The sequence below is a fragment of the Lepus europaeus genome, chromosome 8, assembly GCF_033115175.1.
Source record: "Lepus europaeus isolate LE1 chromosome 8, mLepTim1.pri, whole genome shotgun sequence".
Classification (NCBI taxonomy): Eukaryota; Metazoa; Chordata; class Mammalia; order Lagomorpha; family Leporidae; genus Lepus; species Lepus europaeus.
In genome coordinates this window covers 31,143,860-31,165,638 of record NC_084834.1, presented here as the reverse complement: position 1 = coordinate 31,165,638, position 21,779 = coordinate 31,143,860, and the positions used below count along the sequence as shown (strand labels likewise).

Here is a 21,779-nt window from a genome sequence, read left to right as displayed (position 1 = left end):
GTCCAAAAAAAAAAAATATTTCTCACAAATTTTTTTCAACTACTATTTAATAAATAAAAATTTATAATTATTTATAATTATTTATAATTTATTTATTATTTATAATTTAATACATAAAAATCTCCAGGTACAACTTTTGGATTATAGCGGCTTTTCCTCCCATAACCTCCCTCTCACCCGCAACCATCCCATCTCTCACTCCCTCTCCCATCCCATTCTTCATCAAGATTCATTTTCAATTATCTTTATATACAGAAGATCAACTTAGTATATACTAAGTAAAGAATTCAACAGTTTGCACCCACACAAAAAACGGCAGAGGAAACTCTCCCGGAATTAGAGGGACATGGTGGATCTCACAAAATTTAACTTTAGGCCAGCGCTGCGGCTCACTTGGCTAATCCTCCGCCTATGGCACCGGCACACAGGGTTCTAGTCCTGGTCAGGGCACTGGATTCTGTCCCGGTTGCCCCTCTTCCAGTCCAGCTCTCTGCTGTGTCCCGGGAAGGCAGTGGAGGATGGCCCAAGTGCTTGGGCCCTGCACCCGCATGGGAGACCAGGAGAAGCACCTGGCTCCTGGCTTCGGATCAGCGCGGTGCGCTGGCCGCAGTGAGCTGGCCGCGGCGGCCATTGGAGGGTGAACCAACGGCAAAGGAAGACCTTTCTCTCTGTCTCTCTCTCTCACTGTCCACTCTGCCTGTCAAAAAAAAAAAAATTAACGTTAAAATAGCCCAAATGGCTGCAACAGCCAGGGCTGGCTGGACCAGGCCAAAGCCAGGAGCTTCTTCTGGATCTCCCACATGGGTGCAGGGACTGGAGCCATCTTGGGCTATCGTCCAGTGCTTTCCAAGGCCATTTGTAGAGAGCTGAATTGAAAGTGGAGCAGCCGAGACTCAAACCAGTGACCATGCGGGATGTCAGCACTGCAGGCTGTGGCTTAACCTGCTATGCCACAGTGCTGGGCCCCAAGAGAAAAATTTTAATAACACTAAGTATATACTGTGCATCGAATACTTTGACAATCATTTGACATGCATTATTGTACATTTAACTCTGTGTCTAATTGGTTTAAAAGTTTCCTGTCAATTCCTATAGATCAGGATTTCCCTATTGAATTTTTAATGTTGATTTATCTCACTGGGTTCTAGAATACAATATACAGATAAGCTGTCTTCATAATGTGCTTTCTGAACCTTGTGTGCCTAAGAATGTCTTTCTGATTCATCACAGAGGAAGCAGAGGTTGGTTTTGCAGAGCACTGTCAATTCTCAGATTGACAGCATCTCATTCTCTTTTCCCTCCCCTCTATGCTTTGTCTAGAGCCATGTACTGTGGCAAATGGAAAAGTTTTGTCTATTTTTTCCCAATGCAGTCAATCTCCATTTTCTCTTTGGATATATACAAGCTTTATCTTTAACTGAATATTCAAAGAATTCCCAAAGATTTATCTAGCTATGGGCCTCTCTTTGTTAATTTTGACTGGAGATGGACAGATACTTCAATCTGCATATTCAAAAAAATTTTAGGATCAGCTGGCGCCACGGCTCACTAGGCTAATCCTCCGCCTGCGGCGCCACCACCCAGGGTTCTAGTCCCAGTTGGGGTGCCGGATTCTATCCCGGTTGCCCCTCTTCCAGGCCAGCTCTCTGCTATGGCCCGGGAGTGCAGTGGAGGATGGCCCAAGTGCTTGGGCCCTGCACCCACATGGGAGACCAGGAGGAAACACCTGGCTCCTGGCTTCGGATAGGCGCAGCACGCCGGCCGCAACACACCGGCTGTAGTGGCCACTTAGAGTGAACCAACAGAAAAAGGAAGACCTTTCTCTCTGTCTCTCTGTCTCTCTCTCACTGTCTAACTCTGCCTGTCAAAGAGAGAGAGAGAGAGAGAGAGAGAGAGAGAGAGAAATGGAAGACCAAGACACCTGCTACTGCTCTCTCAGTAGTTTCTCTCAAAGCAATGCTGATCCAGTAGACCTGTTCTGAGTGCCACCCACCAACTTACCTTGCCAGCATGGCAGTTGTCCCTGGAGATAGAACATCTTTCCAGGGACACATCTAGGCCTCCTGGAAACAAGTTAAGTGACTAGAGACAGATCAACACTCCAATTGGAGTGGAAAGTGTTTATTCATAGTATTGAGGTTAGTCTTCAGGAGTTGGTGACTGTTAGGAGGAAATAGCCTTCAAAAACCCAGAGTAGTAGACAGCTAAGGAGTGAAGACTGTCAATTATAGAATTCCTTATGTTTTGTGGTGCCTAGGATGGCATGGATACTTCACTGAGAGGAAAACTGAACCACTGTTCCTCGTAAAATTCATGGGGGAAAAAACCCATGAACCATGGAAAGGGACATCTTTCCCATGATCCTTAAGGAATGGGTGGAGGAGATAGAGGAAGATGCTAACCATAAACACATGGGCTCCCAAATCTGTAACATTAAATGGTAAAGGAGACAGAGCCTCACAGTGATGGCCTCCCCCAGAAATCTCTTGTTGGTTCTACCTTCCACTACTGGATGTTTCAGGGGTGAGCCTGTAGTGATTCCAGTGTGTCTTCACAGTACTGTGCTGCTCCTGGGACCTACTGGCTTCCTGAAAATCCACACTGAGATACACCATCTCATCTGTGTTCATGGAACTGACATGAACAGAGAGCAAAGCTAACCAGGACAACTCTTTCTTCAGAAATTTCCCAGCCCCTGGAAGGACTTGTGAGCAATGTTGTAGCTTCTGGTTAGCCCTTACTCAACCCCTACGATAATATTACATGAGGCCCTTTTGAACTGGAAGATAGGTACTTCCCAAGCTGTACTGACAACGGCCTCCCTTACCTGCCTTCAGTGAACGTGTTCAGTACCCCCAGGTTATCACCCAACTTCAACTGCCCAGAAGAACATCTAATCATTCTCCTAGTCTCCCAGAGCAAAACCCATCCCTAGACCAGAAGATGATGGCTTACAATGTAATGAGCTGGTTCTGTATCAGGAGATGACACTTAGAAGACACATAGGGAAATTGAGGGAGGAAGCATAGAACAAAATAGTGGACTGGAATAAAGCGTTAACTTACCCAAGTCCTTCCAGTCTAGCCTCCCATGAAAGACACTGGCCTCATTTGAGGCGCCATGGAAATCAGCTGTTCTCAGTGTTTGAGATCAATGAGCAAAGCATTGATTTAGTTCCTAAATCATTGGAGGAAAAGAGGAGGAAAGTGCTGCACTTCTTCAACTAGGGATGCTGATGCCATGAACCCTGCCACTGGTATTCCTCCCCTTCCTTCCACCAATAAAGCTGCAACTCCAAAACTTGGACTTCAGTCCCCTCGTCATGCCATGGAGCATGCTGGGGCTGCATCCAACCACTAATGCTGGCCTGGAAGGATAGGACTGAAGTTAAGGCTCTGCCGCATCATCTTGCTATTGTGCCCTGATCTCAGATCACACTGAGGAGGAGCTGCTGTGTCCCTAATTGTGGCTCTTAAAAAGTTCTCTCTCCCAGGTCTGCCATCTGACTCTTTCATACTTGTGTGTGCTGCTCTAGCAGGAATGAGCTTATCTCCTATTGGTCCAATGTCTAGAGCTTTTTCCAGCTCTCCATGGACATGGTGTAAACCCTGCTTGCCCATTTGTCCCATTTCCATGAGATCTTTACAAATAAGGTCAAAATGCTGGAAGAAGATACAGCCACTGTTTTGCTGTGTTTGTCAGTCTATAACTACTCCATGTCTGCTACTCTGGCTATAGGCCTGAAGATATTTCACCCGACAAACAAGACTACCAGCCTTAGCCTATGGAAACCAGGCCATAGTGTATAGCAGGATCCCACCTTTAGCAGCAAGTGGGAGGTGAACCTGTGCTGAACTCTGACCAACGGGCTCTGGGTGAGACTCTAGCCACATGTGTGCCATCGGGCTGAGCATTACCCCTGGCTACAGCCATGTGCCAGGTCTCTGTGACTGTGGCTCTGCTCATGTACCTCATTTGCTCTACAGTTCCCTGAGGGAGCTGGAGTCCTGCCCTGGACTCTAGCCCGCTTGGCTGGGCCCGGACAACCTGCCCATTGCCATCTGCCAGCTAATATCCTCTTTTAACCTGCATGGGGGCACCCATGGAATCAGGATGCTACCACCTGCCCCTGGGCACAGCTGCTGCCTAGCTGTTGCTGTGGGGCCTCCATTTGCTTGTCTGGACCAATCAGATCAGATATGCAGAAGCTACAGCATGGCCACCTCAGTGGGAACCCTACAGCCAGGTGAGTCATCACTACACTGTAGCCTCTATTCTTGATATTCCTAGTTCAGTCGTCTTGCAAATTCTACCCCAACCACAAAAGCTACACTGATCATTTTCACCATCACTACATACATCAAACACTCAAAGTCAACCTCTAGAATTTTCATCAACACTGGCTCAGTTGTTTTATCAATCAGGCCTGGTTCTAGAATCCATGCACATTTTAAGGGACAAGGAAAATACTTTAGATTTCCCAAAAGGTGATTCCAAAGCAAAATAACACATTCTAGCTTAAAAATAATTTCCAAGTCAAAACTCTTTACCAATTTTATAACCAACACTTTTTTATTTATTATGGATTATGGGTGAATTTTATCATGCTGTAGGATGGAACATCTAAATGAGAGCAAATATGAATGGACTTTCACAGCGGCGCCACCCCACTAACATTTCCCAAACTCATCCTTCTCTCAGCTCTGTGTGTTCAACACTAAAATGACATGGGCATCATCAGGGAGCACTCCAAGAACTGTTGATGAGAGTCTGAACACATGATAAGTGATTAAAATAAGTGATGTATAAATCCTCCAACAGAAAAGCATTGATAGACCTTATAAAATCAGAAGGAGAGGGAAATGGGCAGTTGTTCATTGAGTATAGAGTTTCAGCTTTGTAAAGAAGAAAAAGTTATGGAGATTGGCTCCTTAGCGATTTGAATGCACTTAATACTACTGAACTCTGTACACTGAGAAATGGTTCAGATGTCCAAGATTTATGTCACACATTTTTACCACAGTAAAGACATTTTAAGCAAACAGATTTTAAAAATCAGAAATAGAAGTTATAAAAATATTCACAATACACTAATGAAAATGAATGATCTGATTCTCACTGTGGCCACTGTTCATTTCTTAACAGTGTGGCCCTGAGTTCTTCAGTCCTTCTTTTCAAGTATTATATATGATTTATTCTGGTGGGCCAATAATTGACAGATGATTATCTGATTTGCTTTTGCAGGTGACAAATTTTCATTAGCTTAATTATAAAATAAAAACAAAATTTTTTTCTACTTGATTGGAGGAGGGTTATTACTACAACAGAGAACAGAGAAGGGCAAAAAGCATTGTAGTCAGTAGTCTTCAAAATTAGTACAGTACAGAAGTAATGCAATCTTTTGCACAGAGCAGTGGCTATTAGCATGGACTCTGAAGTTAGCTGACTAGTTAATACTAATTCCACCATTAACCAACTCAACCTCCTTGTGCCCAGTTTCCTCAGCCTCAGGAGGAAAATTGTAAGTTTTCAAAGCTTAGAAAACTATTTATCTCACCTGTGAATTGATAATAGCAATTTTTAAAAAACATATGCAAGAATTTTACTTAAGCAAAATTTTATGCCCTTTTGACAATTCAAAAACCAAAAGTGTTTTTTAACAGGCTAAAAGTTAACTAATAACTTTTCAAACTACAAGGAGAAACATCTCTTTAGTGCATAATTCTGTAATCACTTATAATTACCACCCTCAGAAATAACCAATTAACTAGGTGAGATATGTGTTATATATTCTATATATATAAATATATTTATATACTTTTTACATTGTGCCTTATTTTTCTACTTAAGGTATCATGAGAACTTTCTCAAATCAATGCATATTTATGGATTCCTATATAATTTGAAATAAAATCCAAAGTTCTCACAGTGGCCTCCAAACTCTCAAGAAACCCATGCCAAGCCTCTGTGTCTACCTACAGCTCCTTCCACTCCACCTTATGGACATAGCTCCAGTCCCAGTGGCCTTCTTGCTGGTCCTTGGACATGCTCAGATGCTCCACATGCTTTACCTAGGTTATAATCTCAGTAACTACGGCTTCCTAGACCACAACTCCTCCCCTATTGCTTCATTTTTTCCCATTTTCCAACGTCCTATGCAATCCTAACCACAAAATAATAAATATTCTCCAATCTAACTGTTCTGCAAAAGTAAAAAAATCATTTGGAAAATAATGGTTTTTTGAGGGAAGAAACAGCATTATTTATAACAAAATATTTTTATCTTCTCTCATATTTTCTTGGCATATTTACACACTGTGTTTCCAAAAATAATTTTAATTCTTAAATTCTTATTTGCAATTATTGATCCACCACTATATAATATCTAACAATATTGTTGCTGTTGTTTTAGATTTTGGCTTTTCTTAAGATACCATTGAGGGAGCCAGCACCATGGTGTAGTGAGTGAAGCCCCACATGACACTGGCTGCTCCATTTCTGATCCAGCTCCCTGCTAACACACCTGGGGAAGCAGTGGGAGATCGCCCAAGTACATGGGCCCCTGCATCCATATGGGAGACCCAGATGAAGCTCCTGGCTCCTGGCTTCTTGTAGCCATTGAGGAGTGAACCAGTGGAGGGACGATCTCTCTCTCTGCTGCTGACTCTCTCTCTGTGTAAGTCAGCCTTTCAAACAAATAAATCAATCTTTTACTTAAAGATAACGTTAGATAGAAAATTATATTTAAAAGAACAGTTCCTTAATTTAAATGCACACCGGAGTGGTACCTGATTTATATATGTTGGCTTTTACATAGCTGATATGGGGCATTAGGAAAATCATGAAATATACTTTTCCATTCTTCCCATTTTCATTCCTGAGATAACAACTTAAAGTCAACAAAGAGGGCTGCCATGAAAGAAACACAAAATTCACAAGGGTACAGCGAGTGGCCTGAGCGATGTGTGTGGAAGGCCGGGGGAGGACGCCTTAGTGAGGATGCTGTTGCTAGCTCTGTGCTGAGGGTTCAAGCAGGAGCCCAGCAAGAAATCTTCTGCGAGGAGCATTCTGCAAGGAATGCTCAAGCCAAGGCCACGCCTCTCAGGCCCTTTTGGTCTCTGAAATGCACACTCTTACACTGAAGCCTTAGGTCTTTTTTTCAGCCCCTACGTGCTTCCTGGTTGCATGGTCACAGCATCCTCCAAAGTACACCCAGAGAAGCCACGGGAAATGCCCACTCACCATCCTCCTCGTGGAGAAGACCCATGTGCGCATGCGCCTCGGCTTCCTTCTTCCCGCCATCAATTTTGACCCGTTGAGCGATCTTAAAACATCGTTGGTAGAAATGGTTCCTTACCCACTTGTCCTCAGAATTATTGAAGTAACAGGCCAGCGCATACAAATTGTTATATACATCTTCAAAGTATTCTTCAAAGAGAGGAAAACATCATAAAGTGCATTAGAAAGATGCTTCAAGGCACAGCCTTTTGAAGAGCAGACCAACATCACGGCATTTATCTCCTATTTTTCCTTTAAAGTGTAATTACTTGAAAACCTGAATCTTCATGCAAAAATAAATGTATTTTAACTATTGAAATAACTAAGTCATTTAAAAGATGTGTAGATGAGCAAAGCAACAAAAGTTGTTTTTTTTTTTTTTAAACTTAAAATGCTTTAGAAATTGACCTACTATTTGGTTAAAACAGAAGACTTATGGGCTGGCTCTGTGGCGTAGTGGGTAAGGCCGCTACCTACAGTGCCGGCATCCCACAGGGGCGCTGGTTCCAGTCCCAGCTGCTCTACTTCGATCCAGCTCTCTGCTTTGATCTGGGAAAGCAGTGGCAGATGGTCCAAGTCCTTGGGCCGCTGCACCCATGTGGGAGATCCGGAAGAAGTTCCTGGCTCCTGGCTTTGGATTGGCCCAGCTCTGGCTATTGCTGCCATTTGGGGAATGAACCAGTGGATGGAAGATCTCTTGCTCTCTCACTGCCTTTGCCTTTTGTAACTCTACCTTTCAAATAAATAAGTAAATCTTTTTTTTTTTTTTGAAAGAAGACTGAGTGTAAGACAGTTCAGGCTAATACGTGGCAATGTGCTCAATTCAAGTCTGTGGTGCTATTGAGAATTTTTCCCATTGGAGGCTTGAAAAGCATTTGGAGATTGCCACCAGAGAGCAAATTTTCCTTCATCATGGCATAAACATCATGGAAATGAGGAAGCAGAGAAGAAATGGAAATATTGCAATCTTTTCACACAGAACAAAAACAGTGGGACTGATACATGTAAGAAACAATGAACAGGATGGCCCTATAAGCTCTATATACTCTATATTCTAGAAATGTTCCTAGCAATTCAAATTTCCAGCAGTGTTAAGAAAGATAAATTCTTGGGAGTACTGGGTGCTTTAAGAAGTAGGCTTTAAGAAGAAAAAAAGCAAAACACAAAGATCCACTTCTGCATTGCTGTTTGCTGGTTTTGTTCCCTGCTGAAGATGCATAAATGCTAGTTATCCCTTACTTGTAGATGGTTGTCAGGTTATGACCTAAACCTTTCTAGGTGTCTTCCCTAAAGTGAGTGGTATCTGGTATATATATATATATATATATATACACACACACACACACATACACAAAAAGGACTGTGTTAATAAATTGTGAATCAGTCTTACAAACTCTATTCCAACAGTACCTGTGAACAGCACTGTCTGTGTTAATAAATTATGTCTCACTCCTGTAAACACCTCTCTAATGATGAACATAAACACATTCATAATCTTTTTTTTGGCATTGAGGCTGAAAGTGCCATTTTAAAAATGTAGGTGCCTCTGGGTTACTCTTTCAAAGACTTTTTGTTTATATAACAACCATAATCTACCAGAATTCATTGATACTAACTTTTCACTACTATAAGAAGAGACAACTTATGTATTTTTGAAGGGGTAAAACTATGAAAAATACTGTCCACTGGTATACTGGTTAGATTAACATTAAAAGGTTCCAAAAAACGAAAAAGGCTGAAAACAACAGTGTAACCTGAAAACTGCATAAACATAGAGAGTTTGAAGTTATAGTGTTGATGGAAGAAATAATTTTCAATGTGTGTTGTAAAACTTGAAACACTCAGGAGCTGAGTATGTTGTTTGCTACCTTCAATCCACACCTGTTAGTGCACAATGTTTTTTTTTTTTTTTTTTTTTTTGACAGGCAGAGTGGACAGTGAGAGACAGACAGAGAGAAAGGTCTTCCTTTTGCCATTGGTTCACCCTCCAATGGCTGGCGCACCGTGCTGATCCAAAGGCAGGAGCCAGGTGCTTATCCTGGTCTCCCATGGGGTGCAGGGCCCAAGCACTTGGGCCATCCTCCACTGCACTCCCTGGCCACAGCACAGAGCTGGCCTGGAAGAGGGGCAACAGGGACAGAATCCGGCGCCGCGACCGGGACTAGAAGCTGGTGTGCCGGCGCCGCAAGGTGGAGGATTAGCCTAGTGAGCTGCAGCGCCGGCTGTCACAATGGTTTTAACATTAATGTTAGACATTGTGCCTATTTATAGATGCTCTCTATTGTAGATTCTTAAGTTTAACTGTTATATTATAACAGTATTAAATGTCAACAATGTGGTTACAACACTTACGTAAAAGCCAAATATTTAGTTAATGTGCCCTATCTTATTTTAATCATTGTATACATTTCAAGGCTTAAATGAGTACTGCAATGAATGTAGTGATATAATTAACCAGCCGCTAAAAATGTACAGATGAAAAAAAAATTGTAAACAAGTCATTCCATATTTTGAAGAAAATGTTTAAAATCTGTGTCATTCTTGTACATATATTTCTTCACATTTCCATGGGAAATAATATGTATTTCAAGATAACATGTATTTCAAAACAAAATAATAAAAAAGGTCTCTATTTAGGGAATAGCCAGGAATGTGGGGGGCCATTCTGCTCTTTGAGGGAGCTCACCACAGGCAGAGCCCAGGTGAAGTGTGGAGAGTAACCTGAGTTATTTATTTACAACATGGATTCTATACTCACATATGACTTCCCCTGAGCCTTAGCTTTCCTTCCTGAACCTCCTACCTAACACAAGTAGAGTACTAAAGTCTATTTTGTAGTATTCCATATTCTGGTATTGCTTACTGATTAGAGCTACTGTTTTTAGAAGCTAGCAAGTAAAATATTTCATTTTCTCCATCTTAACAAAAGGTATATATAGAGCCTGAAAAGGAAGTGGGCTCCTTTCATAATTTTCCCATTTTCAGTTACTAAGCCTTAGTAAAAAATTTTATAAATAAATTTTGTTTTTAAAAAATGAGAATACTTCAAAAAGTCCATGGGAAATGGAATTTAAAAATAAATTCATTTGGGTGCAAAAATTTTGAAATTCATACATTGATTTTTCATTATACTCATTTCATATGAACTTTTTAAAAAGACTCTACATAAGCATAGGTTTCAATATTTTTGCACCAAAATAAACTTACCTTTTTTATTCTATTTTGCATCACATTTTTGAAGTATCATTAAATATACTATCAAGGTGTCACATTTAAAGACTACTTGTCAGCTAACTTATTTTTCTATGGAAAAACTAGAATGTTTTTCAAAATATCAAGAATAAAGAAATATTTTGAAGTTTTTAATCCTCGGATAATCCAAATGTGTGCTCTCTATATTCTGAGCAGCATTTCTCCTGGCTTATAAACCACAGCCTTGAATTGGCAATAAGAATGTTAAGAGGAAAATCAAATGTAATACTGCTTATTTATACCCTCATTTTTCTGCTCCCTAAAATGCAGATTCCAGGATGAAATAAACTTGGGAAATGTTATTGCTAATTTCTTTTTTTAAGCAAACCAAGCAGCTCAGCTTGTTAAGGGCTCTGATAGGCCCTTCGATATAGCACCATGCTTACTTTCCATGTGAATGCGCTTCATGATTTTCAAACATATTTCATCATTTTATGTTTTGCTTTTCTTTGTATAAAAGCTATAAATATCTTGTGGAACTCTGCTTGAGTAGAGTTTGTGTATCTTAAACAAATGTTATTAGAAAAATAAACTGCTGCCTAATCCTTGACAATAATTTAAAAGTCAACTGGAAATAATGTTTGAATCATCTATTGATTTGATTACCCGTTATCATTATTGTCATCTTTTCCCGGTCCCATGGGCCTCAAGACCCCAATCATAACGTTGCAGATGGTATGGAGATGATTTACAACAATGGGTAACGGAAACTTATAAGAGACAAAGAAACATTTTAAGAAATGGAAAATAATCCAAAAAGAAATGATTGCCTCACTTTAAACAAGCTTTTGCTACAAAACAGCAAGTGATGTTTTGTAAAGTAATTTAAATAATATTAGGCTATGGTTCTGGACATCCCAAGAGAAAAAAAAAACTGACCTGAGATTACTATTGTTAGTGCCATAGCTTTGATTAAATGAACTTCATTGTGACCCTAAGAGTGATGGTCTTTCAATAAGAAGCAATGAGAATGCTCTGAAATATATTATTTCAGAATAATTTTCTCAGACTCCATGACCATATGGGTTGGAAACTTGAGACACCATTAACAGATTTTAATACTCTACACACACACACACACATACACACACGTATGTATGTGTGTGTATTCTTCTAATGTTTAGGATTTAATTCAAGTTAGTAACACCCAATATGCATATCCCATTTTCTGGAACATTTCTAATTTATTCAAATCACATGTCCAGTAAAGTTCATGTGTTGAATGTGAATAAAAGATTATTCATTTTTTAAAAAAAGACCACATAAATGTTTGCATGCCCTTCAACTTAAGTATTTCCAATAACTTTTTTTTGCAATAATTACAAAATTTTGTATTTTAACCACACGCAGTAGGAAACCCTATAAATGAGTTATTCTGAACAAGAGATAATTTTGGCCAATTTAGCAAATACAACCTTAGTTATTATGAATATATGATAAGATTCTCAGTGAAGAATGGATTTTCTTTCATTACTCTATCCACTTGCATAGGTTTGGATACTTTAAGTTTTGAACTTTGTTAGTTTTGAGATTAGAGAAGTATTTTTATTAACACATGGGGCACTTTTGTTTTAATAAAAGATTATAAATTAAAGAGTTGCCTACCTCAAAATAGACTATCTGGCTTTTTAGGTTCCTTATAATTACAAAATGTTTTATGTCTAGTTGACTTACAATGCATTTATGATACTTTGGAACAAGTCAGATAATTGTATCATATTTATGCTACTTAAGCCTTGTATTGAAAAGATTGAATCTAATGAAATTCCACTTAAAATGACAAATGGTCAAATTTTATATTGGTTAATTCCAGTTCTAGTACAAATATCATTTCTGAATTAATTATGGACTGATACTACAATGTAAGGTTTTTACAACAACAATTTTTACTTATAATAGTTAATTTCTTGAGAAGTTATATGAAAATAGCATTTTGAAGTTCACCAATAGATTATTTTTTGTTAGCCCTACAGTTAAATACATTTGAATCCACAATGACTTTGTATCCCACCTTCCGGCCACATACCCTTATTTACTTGTTTTGTTGTCCATATCTGTATGTGTGTCAATATTCTGAAGTCCGGTTAGGATTTACTGGGAAATATGCATGGGCCCCTCTACTGCTGCTTCTAGGGCCCACCAATTTCCACCATGGTAGTGTTAGGTAACAGGAAGCTGCCTAATCCTCTATTTTTCTCACAGAAAGGCCTGATATGAAATATAGTCCAGTAAAGTTCATGTGTTGAATGTGAATGAAAGATTATTCATTTTTTAAAAAAAAGAACCATATAATTGTTTGCATGCCCTTCAACTGAAGTATTTTTATTTATTTATTTATTTATTTATTATTTTATTATTATTATTATATATTTATTTATTTATTTATTTTTATTTATTTATTGTTTTTGCAATAATTACAAAATTTTGTATTTCAATCACACATAGTAGGAAACCCTATAAATGAGTCATTCTGAACAAGAGATAATTTTGGCCAATAATAAGTTGGGGCTTAGGATTTTCTTTATGAGTCCTGTGTTATTTTCACCTAGAAAGTTGGAGAAAACAATAGTTTAGAATACCAAATTTATATGGCAAATTCTGAGATTTCCTTTTTTTCTTTGATCATAGGTGATCAACTAAAATGACTAACTAAGAAATACTTTAATATTAATATAACTATGGTTAAGACTTCTTATTCAACATTTGACATATATTAACTTTCTGGAAAACTTTTAGGAGATAAAAAATTTATAATGATGTCTTGGAAATACAAAATTAATAATTTTATTCACATTTGTAAGTTGCATGCTTTTCACTCTTTGGTAATATAAATTATCAGATTCAAATCAGCTGGACTTTAAAAACATTATTTTAAAAATTATTTATTACTCACTTTTGAGAGGTTGAGAGAGACAGACATAAAGAGAGACACAGAGATGGAGAGCTTCTATCAGCTGGCTCACCCCTTCAAATGCTTTCAATGACCAGGGCAGAAACCAGGAGCCAAGAACTAAAACTAAAACTAGGACTTCCAATGAATTGAGCTACCACCAGCTGCCTTCCAGGGTCTGCATCACCAGGAAGCTGGAGTCAGAAGCCAGAGCTGGGACTCAAACTCAGGCACCCCAAAGCTAATCATCTCGAATGTGGAAAATCAGAGTGCTTTCCAAGTGATAGTGCTCTCTGAAAGCATCCCCTCAAAGTCAACATTCATATTACATGAGAAGAACAATGCTGTGAAGATCTGCCACTAACGATAGGAAAGAGCCCAACCCACTAGAGAACTCTAGGGCTGTCATCAGGCCCTCTGCATTGTCTCCCCTGGCTTGGAACAACACCATCACAATGTGCCGGTGTCTGGGCTGTACAGCTCAGCCTAACCCGGCGCTCTTATTGCCCAAATAGGCTTAGCTGACCAGGTTAAACTGTGTTATGTTGTCTTCGTGCTGCTAATCATACAAGGAACATTCGGAAACGTTCCCTCGGCACGCTCAGTGCTGTTTCCATTGTGCCTGCCCGCCTTCCTTCCGCCTACCTTTCCTCTCTGCAGCCTCAGCCCTGGTCAGGTAGTGGTAGAAGTAGTCCAGTTTCTCCGGCTGCTCCTCCAGGGGCTTCTGCTGCCAGATGAGGGACCGGAGTCTCGCGGCCTCCCTCAGGGCATCCCACTGTTCCATGAGAGCGAAGAGCTCCGTGAAGGACTTGTGATAACCGTCCCGTAGCATGTCAACGCAGATATTCTTCTTGTAGGAGTTCCTGTGACTGGGAGCAGAATCAGAACACTCAAAGCTTTATTCTTAGCCTCTCAATCCGCACGGGGTTTTTGTTCTCTGATAATTAAAGGTTGAATTGCACAGCGCTTTTCCCTTCAGTGAGAGCGCTGAAAGCTATCAAAAGAGCTGTGCCTCAAACATTTATAGTGAGACAAACTTCAGTTTAATGAAAGATACCAGGAGCTATCTAAATACAGAAAATTTTAATGAAATTACATTATAAATACATCAGTTTAGGACTGAGCTCCCTTTGATAAGGATAAATAAGCTAGCTGACTGACAATATTACAAAAATAGAAGAGAGAGTAGGCTCTCACCAAAACAAACTAAGAAAAACAATACAATTTTCCAAGCAAAAATAAAGTTTGCCATTTAATATCAAAAACATAATGTACTCTATAGTCACTAGTTTCAATATATGTTTTGGAAGTTCATCACTCATTCATGCAGAAAATGTTTACTGAAGTCTATTGCCAAATTTATCTTTTAGATTATTTTCAGTTAGAATCAAGTTACTCTTTTGTTAGGTTGGCAATTCATTTCTAACTTCAATTATAAATCATGCAAAGAGGGAAAGTGGTATATGAATATTATACTTCTTTATTCAACTAATAGCTTTTTAGTTTCCTACTAAATTCCAGCTCTGTCCTAGGTCAAATAGGTGCAACATCCTGTGCAGTTTGCATTTCAATGGTAAAATATCCCTAACAAAAGTGGTAAAAACAAGTGGTAAGTACCTTCAAATGATAGGCATTTCTATAAAGGAAATAAAGAGTATCTTAGGATAACAGCAGTGCATGGCTATTATTCCTTTAAAAGAACAATAAGACGGCAGACAGAGCTTCATAGTACTCTACTTTTTTTTAAGGAGTAAAATACTTAGAACCACTGCCATAATGTGTTGCTTCTGGCAATTTCCTGGGGAGTAAAAACAAGCCAGAAAGAAAACACAGCTATTCAGTACAGTTATGCCTAACCTCCCTGGACCTTCGTTCTTCTCATTTGAAAAATGTGTATTATTATACGCCCTATCTTCGCCACCAGATTCTTCAAGAGACAAATGGAATGATGCAGGTAAAATACCCTGGGAAATGTGAAACCATGCAGTGTTCATTTTCAACACCTAGAATGTTTAAAAAACAAAGCAGGCCGGAGCCAGGACTCACTTGGCTAATCCTCCACCTGTGCTGGCACCCTGGGTTCTAGTCCCGGTTGGGGTGCCAGATTCTGTTCTGGTTGCTCCTCTTCCAGTCCAGCTCTCTGCTGTGGCCCGGGAAGGCAGTGGAGGATGGCCCAAGTGCTTGGGCCCTGCACCCGCATGGGAGACCAGGAGAAAGTACCCGGCTCCTGGCTTGGGATCAGCCAGCGTGGGCCGTGGCGGCCATTAGGGGAGTGAACCAATGGAAGGAAGGAAGACCTTTGTCTCTCTGTCTCTCTCTCACTGTCTAACTCTGTCAAAAATAAATAAATAAATAAAAAACAAAACAAAACAAAAATGCCTAGTCTCTATTGGCCATAGATTTGTTATTTAGTGGGTCAGATGAGGTACAGAACAAGACAGAGAAATGTAAGAAAGAGAATGGTGAAATACAAAGATAAAAGAAAAAAAAAAAGCAGGATATTTTCTTTATGTATTTCACTATAATGTGTTGTGCTGAAGATCTTTCTGACCATGCCTATTTGGGGTTTTATGTACTTTCTGTCTTTGGATGTCCAAGGTTTTCTCCTAATTGGGAACATTTTCTGCTATTATCACTGAATAGGTTTTCTAAGCAATTATTTTGTTCCATTCCTTTAGGAATTCCTAAGACACGTATGTATATTTGGCTGTATGGTGATACCCCATAGGTACTGAACACTTCAGTTTTTCTAATTTTTTCTTTTTTTTTGGTCTGAGATATATTTCATAAGATTTGTTTTCTAATTCAGATATTCTTTATTCAGCATCACCAAATCTGTTTTTAAGAGTTTCCACCATATTTTTGACATATTACATTCTTCACTTTGTCTGATTTTCTTTAATATTGCGATCTCTCTACAGAATTTCTTACCCATGCCATGTACATATTTCCTCATTTCATGTAATTGCTTCTCTGTGTTTCTGAGTAATCTTTCAATAATTCTTCTGAATTTCTTTTCAGGCATTTCATAAATCTCCTTATCTTCACAGAACTGTATAATTGCATTATTCTGTTACTTTTGGGTGTCATATTGTCTTCCTTGTCCATGTTTCTTGTATTTCTTTTTTTCCTGATTTATTTATTTAAAAGTCAGAAACAGAGATAGAGAGGTGGGGAGGAGGTGGGGGGAAGAGAGAGAGAGAGAGAGAGAGAATGAATCTTCTGTTCATTGGTTCACTCCCCAAATGGTCACAAAGGCCAGGGCTGGGCCAGGCCGAAGCCAGGAGGCAGGACCTTCCTTACCCAGGACCTTCCTTGGGTGCAGGGGCCCAAGTACTTGGCCCATCTTCCACTACTTTACCAGGCCCATTAGCAGGGTGTTGGATCAGAAGTGGAGCAGCCTGAACCAGTGCCCATATGGGATCCCGGCACTGCAGGCAGAGGCTTAACTTTCTACACTCCAGCGCCAGCCCCATGTATTTCTATGTTTATTTTTACACATCTGGGGAATCACTTTTTGGTCTCTCCCCGAAGGCTTTGCTCTTGGAAAGGTGCCTCTGTGGCTTGGTGGAAAGCCTGCATCTTAGAGGGGATATTCAGAAGAGTGTGCTGGTTGGGGTCAGGGAGCCCGGCAGGCAAATGCAGTAATACTCATAAGGACACAGGTCAAGATCTACTGCCATTGAGGTTGCCAGACAAAAATGCAGGATGCTAAGGGACCGGCAGGGTGGCACAGCGGGCCGGCATCCCTTATGGACGCCAGTTCCAGTCCCAGCTGCCCCTCTTCTGATCCAGCTCTCTGTTATAGTCTGGGATGGCTGTAGAAGATGGCCCAAGTGCCTGAGCCCCTGTACCCACATGGGAGACCCAGAAGAAGCTCCTGGCTCCTGGCTTCAGATCGGTGCAGCTCCGGCTGTTGCGGCCATCTAGGGAGTGAACCAGTGGATGGAAGACCTCTCTCTCTCTGTCTCTCCCTCTCTCTCTCTGTCTTTCAAATAAATAAAATAAATCTTTTTTTAAAAACGCAGGATGCTCAGTGAAGTCTGAATGTCAGATAAACAATGAATTTTTTTAGTGTTAGTGTGCCCAAATATTTCATTTGTATTTATTTTTATTTATTTGTATTATTTGTATTTGTATTTTGTATTATTTGTATTTCATTTGTATTTATTTGTACTAAAAAAAGTCTCTTATCTTTAATGCAAATTGAACTGTATGTCCTGTATTTTCATTCATTATATCTAGACTCTCTACCCCCTTCCAGTCCCAGCTGGCACAACATTGTTTATCGGAAAATAAGATGAAGAGAAGAGGTGTGGAATCCTGAATAATCTGAGACTGTTGAACTGGACTTTACCTGAGAGTGGGAAGACTTGATTTCTATACTCCGGAGCATTAAGGCTCAGGACCGGGAATTAAAATTAAGTTACATAAAAATAAAGATTTTCAACTTAGCATCCTTAAGTTTGTGACTCTGAAGTTTACACCTGATCCAACAGAAGGGATGGGAGGAGGGTAGAAGTGGGAGCAGGGAGAACGGATGGGAGACTCAGGCCGTCGTTGATAGGAGTAGAGGAATAGACATAGGTGAGTCCAAAACGTGTAGCAGATAGCAATACTGATCATGTGTGAGTGGATGTTGGGGGTGAAAGAAAAGTAGAAACTGGAATGACAGTCACATTTTTGGATTGGGAAATGAGTAATTAGTAACTTGCTAAAGAAGATATACAAAAAGTTGAATACGTTTGGAATAAAGATAATACATTCAGATTGAGGTCATTTGAGTGTGGGGAGCCTGAAGGGAAATCAAGGCCCAAAGGCAATTTAGGGGTGGGATGGAGGAATTCAGTACACAAGGGGTTGGAAATCCAACCTCATTTCAAACAAGCACTGTCTTCTTTGTACACTACACAGTGGCTACCAGGACGTTTTCCTATCAGTGAAGAAAGAATTCTGGGTCAAAACATAAAGAATGATAAACAAATGAAAATTGAAATACTGACTTTAAACAATAAAAATAAGCAGTAGATAGGGCACTTAATAAACCATCTCAGTTCAAATTCCAAATGAGACAAAAGCATGGAAAATTACTCTCTGGGTCTTATTTTCTTCTCACTGAACCTGAAGGTGGTTTGGTTGGCTTTGGTCTACTGAGCACCTAATTCCATTTCCTCAGCATTCCAAAACACCCTGGAAATAACTGATCTCAAATTGTTTTGGTGGAATGGAATTCAGAGACTCCTTAGCAAATGGTTGGGTTATTGATATAAATTAGGCCAATTGTCCTCTGTCTCAGGATTTTGGATATTGAAGCAAGCACACAACAGAAGGTTGCTGGTGCTCACTCAATCTGGCAGCAGTATCTTGACAAGATTCTCAAGGAGTTCTTGACACCTGGAGCCATTCAGAGGCCAGTGTCTTCTATTTGTGCCTAAATTTCACTAGCTACCTAACATGCTTTCATTAAAAATCATGTCTACTTTGAGGCATGCTGGTGCTTCTTTTGTATACAAACATCCACACGTTCACAGATACCATTGTTTAAGTAACCCTCATTACTAATTGTTGAAACTATCCTACTTAAACCATTGTTAATATGAATTATTTCTTTTACAAAGAAAATATTAATTTATAAAAATGAATGACGATCTCTGAAAATAATATGTCAGTCTCCATGATGATATCTGGATTTCCCAGATTTAGAAACTCATAACAGAGAATCAAGCCAAAGTTCCTCTTCCTGTCCAGCTCTCTGCTGTGGCCCAGGAAGGCAGTGGAGGATGGCCTAGGTCCTTGGGCCCTGCACCCGCATGGGAGACCAGGAGAAGCACCTGGCTCCTGCCTTCGGATCAGTGCAGTGCGCCGGCTGCAGTGGCCATTTGGGGGGTGAACCAATGGAAAAGGAAGACCTTTCTCTCTGTCTCTCTCTCTTACTGTCTACTCTGCCTGTTAAAAAAGAAAAAAAAAGAAAAAAGAAAAGGAAGTTCTCTGTTTCATAGTAAGAATTTTTTAAATCACAACTAGAAATATACAAATAACTCAAATTTATTAACTGCTATTTCCTTTGGACTTAGGTTTATTTTTAGTTTTGTATTCATTTTTGTTTTTTTGAGTGTTTTTTTGAGACAGAGCTCTCTGTCATCAGAAGCACAACAGCTGAAGCTGGGACAGGCCAAAACCAGTAGCCAGGAACTCAATCCAGGCCTCCCACAAGGGTAGCAAAGGCACAAACCCTTGAGCCATCAATGGCTGCCTATTAGGGTGCACATTAGCAGGAATTCTGGACTGAGAAAACTGGGACTTGAACCCAGGTACTCCAATATGCAAGAGTCAACACTAGCTCAAATACCTGCCCCCTCATTCATTTTTTTAAAATTTAAGATAAACAAATTTCATGTAATTCATATATGCAGGTTTAGGAACATAGTGATACTTCCCACCCTATCCTTCTCGCCCACACTCCCACCCCTCCTCCTCCTTCGTCTCCTGTTCCCACTCTTAATTTTTACATTGATCTACTTTCAGCCTACTCAAGATTAACCTGAGGCCGGTGCTGTGGTATAGCGAGTAAAACCACCACCTGCAGTGCCCACATGCCACATGGGCACCAGCTCAAGTCCTGGCTGTTCCTCTTCTGATCCAGCTCTCTGCTACGGCCTGAGATAGCAGAAGATGGCCCAAGTCCTTGGGCCTCTACATGCATGTGGGAAACCCAAAAGAAACTTCTGGCTCCTGGCTTCAGATCAGTGCAGTTCCAACCATTGTGGCCAACTGGGGAGTGAACTAGCAGATGGAAGACCTCTCTCTCTCTCTCTCTCTCTGTCTCTGCCTCTCTCTAACTCTACCCTTCAAATAAACATATAAATCTTTAAAAAAAAATTAACCCTACACAAGGTAAAGAGTTCAACAAATAGTAAGAAGAAAAAAAAAATCACTGGTCCTTAACATTAGATACAAGGGCTGTAAACAATCATGGAATCTCAAAATGTCAATTTCACTCCTATTCTTTACAATTTTGTTTTTTGGGGGACTGGCTTATTTCACTAGTATAATAGTTTCTTGTTGCATCCATTTTGTTGCAATAGACAGGATTTCATTCTTTTATGGTTGAATAGTATGCCACACTACATATACATATATATATATATTATAACGTATATATACACACATATATATGATATCATACTATATATATATCATATTATATATATATATATATATATATATATATATATATATATCATACTTTCCATATCCAGTCATCAGTTGAAGGACATCTGGGTTGATTTCACATCTTCACTATTGTGAACTGAGCTTTAATAAACATGGGGGTACAGATAACTCTTAAATATGCTCATTTCATCTCATTTGGGTAAATTCCCAGGAGTGGAATGGCTGGGTCATATGGTATATCTATTTTTAGCTTTGTGAGGTTATCTCTCTTCTATGTTCCATGACCATGCCAGTTTACATACCAAAAAAAAAAAAAAACAAAAAACCAAAAAAACAAAAACAGTGGATTAGGGTACCTTTTCCCCTACATCCTTGCCAGCATTTATTGTTTGGTGATTTCTGTATGAAAGCCATTCTAACTGGGGTGAGGCGGAAACCTCATTTTTGTTGCTTTGATATGCATTTCCCTGATAGCTAGTGATCCTGGTCATTTTTTCATATGTCTGTTGTCCATTTGAATTTCCTCTTTTGAAAAATGCCTGTTCAAATCCTTGCCCATTTCTTAACTGGTTTGTTTGTTTTGTTGTTTTTGAGTTTTTTGAGATCATTATAGATTCTGGATATTAATCTTTTATCAGTTGCATAGCTTGCAAATATTTTCTTCCATTCTGTCAGTTGCATCTTCGTTTGCAGAGTGTTCCTACAGGCTAGGAGAGAATAGAGAGACAGAATCTTGTCCCTTTTTTGGACATGTTTTTCAGTCTTTGGCTTTTTTTACACACTAAAATACTTATGAATAGTAGTATAAATTTGTTAAAAATATTTTAGGCATCAGAAAGTGAAAAAATCTCCTCGACCTGAAGTTCTAAAACTGTGTGGAGCTGAGAATACTGGTATAATTTGTGGAGAGATTTAATAATAGGGAACTTGAAGAGAGTTCTCCATTTAGGAAAAAATGTCATCCACAGAAGCAAAAGTCACAATATTCACAGACACCCTAGATATTTATAAATATGTATCCTAAGGAACATGTAATTGTATTTAAATTCAGACTAATATTCTTAAGTGTTTTAATATGTAAACAAAACCAATGTTTGAAAACCTTATATAAAAAAAGAAGGGGCAGGCATTTGACTTAGGGATTAAGACTCCTGCATCCTGGGGCTGGCACTGTGGCATAGTAGGT

General features: G+C 39.5%; 1 protein-coding gene across 1 annotated transcript in view; it reads right to left on the bottom strand.

Annotated features, from left to right (window-relative positions):
* TTC29 (tetratricopeptide repeat domain 29) overlaps nucleotides 1–21,779 on the bottom strand; it is a 264,832-nt gene that overhangs the window by 202,498 nt on the left and 40,555 nt on the right. The window contains exons 4-5 of the mRNA XM_062199063.1: nucleotides 14,066–14,289; nucleotides 7,243–7,428 (exon numbers count right to left, since the gene is read on the bottom strand). Of these exons, the coding sequence (XP_062055047.1) occupies nucleotides 7,243–7,428; nucleotides 14,066–14,289 (410 nt within the window). The remainder of the gene's footprint in view (nucleotides 1–7,242; nucleotides 7,429–14,065; nucleotides 14,290–21,779) is intronic.